We start from the raw sequence: 7,500 nt of genomic DNA on the forward strand, positions 1-7,500 counted from the left end.
AATAACACGAGGAGAGATTCAGTCGAACTGACCTGTCAGAACTGTAGGGTCATTTAACATATAGTCCCATTAAATGTTTTTTTTTTAAATCATTAATCATGATTTTAAAATGTGTGTTTGTGCATGTGTAAGAAACTGAACTTCAAATTCAGGAATTGAACTGAAGCCATCAGATCAGTTAGATAAAATAGTTCATGTGACATCAGTGGTTCAACCATCAATTTAATGAAGCAATAATATAAAGTTTATGAACCATGCATAATCTAGATTCAAACTGACTGTGTCTGCCTCCCGAACAACGCTGGGTAGATTGTTCCAGAGTTTGGACGATTTTGATATTCTAGGTTATAAAGGTTCCTAACTGATGATGAGGAATTAACGGGGCAGCTATCAAATGTAAGACGGTATATTAGGTTATTACTAGCAGAGGTTTTTGGGCTGATAATCTACTAATAAAATGTTTTGTTTTTGTTTTTTCCCGAATTTAGCATCCAGTTTGTTATATCAGCTATGCATTCCGTTAGTTTTGCGAATTGGTATGTTTCATCAGGCCATGAAAAAATATAGAGCTAAATATCATCGGAAAAACAGTGAAAGCTAAAACACCATGTTTCTTGATAAAATCTTCCAAGGCTAACATGTAAAGTGTGAAAAGCAACGGTCTTAATACTGAGCCTTGTGGCACTCCATATGACACTTGTGATCAATACCTCTTCCATTCGCTGTTACGAATTAATGATGGTCAAACTAGTAAGATTTGAACCATGACCATGCAATTCCAATGTTAATAAACAATTTTTTTGTCTATTCAAAAGAGGTAGATAGTGTCAAACGCAGCACTAAGATTCAAAAGTGCTAATAGAAAGTTTAGTCTCAGTACTATGATACGGTCTAAATCCTGACTTTTATAGTATTCACAAAAATTAATAGACTTAGTAAAAAGATGTTCCTGTATTAAGCAACAAAAGAGAGGAAAAATATTGCTGATTGCATACTCACAGGGGTCAGGAGGTCAGCTGCTCATCTCATGACTTCCTGTCAGACAGGATGTGGATCTGATGTTTTAACTCTCTCTGTCTGTTCCAGGATGAGCTGTAAGGTGGCGCTGTGGCTGCTGTTCACCGGTCTGCTGTGTCTCGCCTCCGCTGGCCGTAAGACCCGACCGCAGGGATCCATCCCATCACCCCACAAAGCCGTCTCCAACACCTCCGACCGGCGCGCACGCAAACAGGAAGTGCTGGCCTCCAGCCAGGAAGCTCTGGTGGTGACCGAGCGCAAGTACCTGAAGAGCGACTGGTGCAAGACACAGCCGCTGCGGCAGACGGTCAGTCAGGAGGGATGCAGGAGCCGCACGGTCATCAACCGCTTCTGCTACGGCCAGTGCAACTCCTTCTACATCCCACGGCACGTCAGGAAAGAGCAGGAGTCCTTCCAGTCCTGTGCCTTCTGCAGACCGCAGCGCTTCACCAGCCTCACCGTGGAGCTCCACTGCCCTGACCTGCAGCCGGACGTCCGCTACCGCAAGATCCAGCGCGTCAAGCAGTGTCGCTGCATGTCTGTCAGCGTGTCCGAGTCTGGGAAACAGTGAGATCCTGACCACGCTTCACTGGAAACATCTGCTGCTAATCTGAACTGAAAGACTGCAAGGCTTCAGCATGCCATCTTAAGACTGTCCTGCTGGACACCTGTCAATATCGGTCAGCACTAGTATCCAGCTGTCACCACTGATCACTTGTGGTCACCAATGGACACTATCATCCGCCATTAGTCTCAAACAGCTACTAGAGAGTGAGTGGAAACCGACTGATGTGCGAGAGAAGACTCCACACTGAACTCTACGAAAGAGATGCTGCCACCTGTGTGATGGTCACTGATAGTTAACACCAAACATGCATAACTAGACTGATTATAGAGATTCTATGGAAATATGGTACAGCAAAAGAATATATATGTAGAGAAACAAGTGAAGTCTATATTAAAACTATTGAGTTCTATTCTCGTCTTCTGTTCTTAAAGAGTTCAGTCCAGAACTGACCTGGGAAAACTAGCCTTCATGTGGTTTAAAGTTGGGTTTCTCCATTGGTTAGTACAGTTATCTTGCAGTGGAGTTTGATTTGCACCATTTAAAAACCCTGGAAGACTATGTTTGAGATCCTCCAATGCAGATCCAATGCAAATCTGCAGATTTTTGAAGGGAAAATTGGTGTCCTGGCTATAAAGGCCCATTCACACAAAATAATAACTATAACAAGGTTTCAATTAATTGCTGTAATAAGAGAATAGTGGATTCACATCACAACTATATGATATGATCAGAATTGCAAGATATGAACTCAGTATTGAATCCAAAATGTTTTGTCAGAATTAAGCGATATAAACTCAGAAATAAGAGAAAAGTCATTCATTCTCTGTATTTTATATCTTGTAGTTCTGACGTTTCACGGAATTGTGAAATTACATCTCAATTTTGAGATTATACCACACAGAATTGAAAAAGCGCATAATTGAAAAATGTAAACATGCACTTGAGAAAATTCAGAATTTTCTGAAAAAAAAAAGCAGTTAGATTTTTTATTTAATTGCAGAATCAAAGACAATTGTAAGATGTAAAAAAAATTTTTTAGAGAAAGTTAAGCAAAGCAAATTCAGAATTGCAAGTAATATTAAGAATTCTCAGTTTATATCTCGCAATTCAGACTTTTTCTCTGAATTACAAGTTGTCTCGCAATTGAGTTTCTTGTGTGCAAATGAAGTTTTCTCAGAATTAAGATAACTCTGAGATATAAACTTGGACATAAATTTAGAATTGTGAGATTTTTTTTGTCACTGAAACAGACTTGGGTAATACAGCAATAGATTTTAAAAGTGATTTTGCAAATAGTAATTTAAGTGTGTGCTTATAAATAAACAATGTTACTGTCCTTTGGTGTGGACGCTAATATCAGCCTTTTTCCTTATCTGGAAGAGTGATTGACATTTCAAAGGACTATCCCTCATTTTGACAAACTATTTCCCTGCTTTGAAACCTTAAGTAAAGACTGGGAGCAGAAGTGGAAAAAGGGAGAAAAGATCCACAAAGATCAAAAACAAACCGGGAACGAGACGCGTAGATGAGGATTTGGGGTGATCCTTATGGATTCCAGTGAATTATTTATGGGATAAGTTAATTAAAGCAGAAGAACAGACCATGACAATGCTACATCTGTTTGCCTTTTTGTTAATCCTATTCTTTGAAGTTTTTGGTGTGAATCTCTCTTTAACATGGTAAAAAACTGAGCTAAAAGTCCTGAACTCTTAATAGTGTCTGAATAATAACCAACAAAATGAACCAAAATGCTTGTTTGAGACGCATAACTCAAGATCCACAAGATAAAACAGGATTCCCTTGGGAAATTTGTAAGTAAATCGCCAATCGTGTGAAATAAATTAAAATGTCTGAATTTATTAATCCCTTTATTTTACATAAATTACACTCTTCTCAAAACGTTCAGATACAAACAGTTATTGCACATGGAGCGCAGACGTCCATCCACACCTCCGACACGCACATGCTAAAAACAAACTAATGTTACATAAAGATGTTAATATTATTTATATTAATTTAAAAAACATCCTCTTAAATACATCAAGTGAGTGGGTGAGTGAGTGAATGTGTGGATGCAGCAAAACCAGAAAACAATCTTGCATAATTTCACAAAAACACTGAGTAGATTCCTGATCATTCGCCGCTGTCTGATCTGATTCATACTGTACATACTGGAGTGTCTCTTTCAGGTCCTGTCGTACTGGAGTGTGCTTTGAACATGTTCACTCAGCTGAAGACTACAGGACTAAACTGCACTAACTAGTGTTGGTTTAAAAGCGTCATATGATTCCGGTGCTTACAATGAAAATGCATCGGAAATCCTGATTCTCTATCCTTTTCAGATCTGTTAAAAATAAAACAACCTTTTTTGATGATATTGCTTCAGTCTTCCAGTATGTACGGTGGAGCAAACGTCTGATATGTTCATCCGTCTGAACACAGAATGCGACATCACATTTAGAAGGCGGATCACTTCCTGTGTGGTACGGCAGATGGCAGATAACACTGAAGCTGCTGCGAGAGCGATTTACAGATGAAACGGCACGAGAGCGTCCGTCCGTCAGTCCACACCCGCCTCAGATCTTCATGCCCAGCTTTGCTTTCTGAGAAGAAATAAAGACGCTCATTAAGTCACATGCTGAACTGTCCAGCAGAATCTCACACTGTTTTCAACTCATTCAGATCTCAATTTCTCCTGTCACAAGTATGGAGTGCCTCAAGGCTCAATACTGGGAACGTTGCTTTTCTGCTATGGTTTTGCATTTATGAGAAACTTTTTCTGTTTTAACACTTTAAAGCTGCTTTGACAACCAGTATTGTATAAAGTTTAAATGCACAACTGCATGATATAAACTCGCAGATGCATTATAAAGTTAATTGTGATAAGCTTATAACTGCGAGAAAATAATTTAGAATTGTGTGATAAAAAGTCAAACATTTTTATTCAGTGGCAGAAACATGCTTCCATAGTTACACCAATTATTTGACACGTGTATGATCTGCTGTATGATATTTATGTAAAGCTGTACTGAAGCCATGTGCACGGTGGATAAACAGACTTACAATTCCAGACGCGTGTTTGGGTTTGACGCTGTATGTGGCTTTTTCTTTGACCTGCCGAAAACACTCCTCCGCCGCCTTCAGCCTGAGAGACACAACATGAAGAGAAAAGAGGAACAGATCCACACATCAGTCAGACAATATACATAACATCATAAAAACTTGGACTGTATTATGAACACCAAAAATTTTGCTGTGGCAACTAGTTGAAATTATTTCATTTTTACTTTGTTCGAGAAACTGAAAGAACTCCCACCCCTCCCTCCAAAATATATAAAATCAAAAACAACAACGCATTAAAAGCTAAAATGTGACGTGTCTCTCGAGTTTGTCTGATGCGAGTTCTTTTGGCATTGGGAAGAAGTGAATGTGACCTGCAGGGTTCAGATACACAAACCCAAAACTGCTCTAATCCAAGTCACTGTCACAAACTGTACCAGCTACCCACAATCCCCCAGGTTCAATGACACACACACACACACACACAGCGTCAATGGTTTGACCGAGTAGCTCATGCATACATACTACACATACAGCACAAACGTGTAAAGAAACACATACTATACAGCAGATCTCAACTGGTTGATTGACTGTAATGCTGCAAAATATAACCATTATCATCCAGCTCTGATCTGATTAATGCAACTGTAAGACATGAAGATAAAGATTAACATTATGATTTTCAGCGGTCCATCTAACCGGATGGGAGACAGCTCTTCCTCGTGAACTTTAACTAGTCTTGACAGATCTCTACACTGCTTAATCGGAGCGCTCGGAAGTTATTAAGATCTGCCACGCTCTGTGACGATGTGCGGGTCATGAGTGTGGACGAACGCCAGGAGTTTCATCTCTGTGACCTTAAACCAGTGAATCAAACACACACACCATAATTGGCCATGTTTAGAGTGGAGATGAATCCTCAGACGCTCCTGTGTGATTCTGGAGTCAATGCATTATCCAGCTCTGTTTGAATGGCTTTAAATGATTTGTACGTATATTTCTGCCATTTGCAAGTTGTAAACTGACAGTCACAGATGATAAGCTATTACTAAATATTGTAGAAACTTAATTTTCTGTAAAGATGCTTTGCAATGATTTTTATAATAAAAAACGCTTTACAAACAAAACCGAATTGAACTGAACTGCATTTTAAAGTTATTTTAAAATAAATGTAAGCATATAATTTAATAAAATGTATATATAAATAAATGTTTAAAAAAAAAAAAATTCACAAAACCTGAAAATATTTTTTAAAATATAAAAAAATATTTGAAAAACTGTTAAATAAACTTGAATAAAATAGTATTATTGAAAATAAAAAAATAATTTGTAAAGTATTTAAAAAAATAATGATTTCAAAAATATGTTTTTTATAAAAAATAAATAATAATCATAAGAAATAATCAATCTGATGAGAATAAAGTAAATATTGCATTAAATTATTGCAACATTAAACCAAAATTGTTATATATCACTGAAAACCCACGTCATCTGTTTCTGCTAAATCCATGATCAGACACGATACAAAAGCACTTGCAAAGAATTGTCAAGGAAAAATTCTTAATATTACGAGAATTAAAAATGGCATTAAATAATATCTTACACTGTTCCCCAGCCAGCTGCTTGACTTGTTTCTCTTTGCACATGTACAGTATTATGTGACGCATTCATATATATATATTTTTCATATTCAAAGTCAGATCAGAAATGACACAAAAGCGGCGAAACGCAGCTGAAGCGATGACCTTGAGAGCTAAAGCTCATAAAACATGATGGATACAAGAGCTGTAACTCAATCACCAGCGTGGCGTCTCGTCCACTGCTACAGAAGAGCAGAGCAAACAGACGCGTGTCGTGATGTATCTGGCTGCTCCGGCCTTCTGAGCGCCTGACATGTTTACAGGAAGTAGAATTATGGGCAGGGAGATGTTCCTCCTACACATCAGTAGCAGCAACTTTAAACAGCAGAGAGGAAAAACATCCCGTGTGTCTGAGCCAGAGCCGATGGGACGAGGAGGAAGAGGAAGAGGATCCAGATCAGAGCGCTGCTTTCACTCCCAAATATGGTGTTACTGCGGCGCGGGTCACGATCTGCTTCACACTCAACCGCTCGTGATGGAGAGAACAACACAGTATCAAAGAAAGAGAGAGAGAGAGGGGTAAATGAGTGGAGGCTGCAGACGAGACACTGATGTTCTTTTACGAGCTGGATCCGTCAGCAGAACAGTTTTCCATTCTAGTGAAAGCGTCAGAGGTGTTTGAGATGCTGACTGACTTTATGCTCTAATATCATGTCTTTTATTACAAACAGGGTTTTTAACTGGACTCTATAAAACCACCTATAATCAGCACTGAGAAAGAGACTTAAAATGTCAACAGTATTTCTTTTTCTACTGAGTTTTTCCCTTCCATTGAGTTGCTCCTCCATTGTTTTTCTGTATAAACATGAGCTAGACGGACACTTGTGTCTCATGCATGAAAAAAATTAAACAAAAAGACAAATAAAAAAAAAAAGAGAGAAAATTAAACAAAAAGGTAAAAAAGAAAAAGAACAAAAACAATAAAGAAAATATATTAAAAACAAAAAAGGAAACAATGGAATTAAAAGAAAAAAAACTTTTGGTAGCGTTGTGCATTAAAAAAAAAAAAAAAAAAAGAAAAATAAAGATTTAAACAAAAAAAATTAAATAAAGAAAACCGAACACAAAGAGAAAAAACAAAAATCAAACAAAAAATAAAATGAAATAAAAATTAGAAAAAAAAGAGCAACGAAAAATATAAAGAAAAAAAGAACACAAAGATAATTTTTTTTTAAATGTAAACAAATCAAACAAACCCCCCCCCCAAAAAACAAA

General features: G+C 37.6%; 2 protein-coding genes across 4 annotated transcripts in view; one reads left to right on the forward strand and one right to left on the reverse strand.

Moving 5' to 3' along the window:
• LOC113055872 (gremlin-2-like) overlaps positions 1-1,994 on the forward strand; it is a 6,492-nt gene extending 4,498 nt beyond the window's left edge. The window contains exon 2 of the mRNA XM_026222250.1: positions 1,087-1,994. Coding sequence (XP_026078035.1) covers positions 1,088-1,588 — 501 coding nt within the window. The 5' untranslated portion in view covers position 1,087 and the 3' untranslated portion in view covers positions 1,589-1,994. The remainder of the gene's footprint in view (positions 1-1,086) is intronic.
• Positions 1,995-3,422: 1,428 nt separating this feature from the next.
• LOC113055873 (formin-2-like) overlaps positions 3,423-7,500 on the reverse strand; it is a 33,781-nt gene continuing 29,703 nt past the window's right edge. For all 3 annotated transcript variants that reach the window (XM_026222252.1, XM_026222251.1, XM_026222253.1), the window contains 2 exons: positions 4,649-4,730; positions 3,423-4,188 (listed from right to left, as the gene is read on the reverse strand). In XM_026222252.1, the coding sequence (XP_026078037.1) occupies positions 4,162-4,188; positions 4,649-4,730 (109 nt within the window). In that variant the 3' untranslated portion in view covers positions 3,423-4,161. The remainder of the gene's footprint in view (positions 4,189-4,648; positions 4,731-7,500) is intronic.

The sequence above is a fragment of the Carassius auratus genome, chromosome 37 (assembly GCF_003368295.1).
Source record: "Carassius auratus strain Wakin chromosome 37, ASM336829v1, whole genome shotgun sequence".
Lineage (NCBI taxonomy): Eukaryota > Metazoa > Chordata > Actinopteri > Cypriniformes > Cyprinidae > Carassius > Carassius auratus.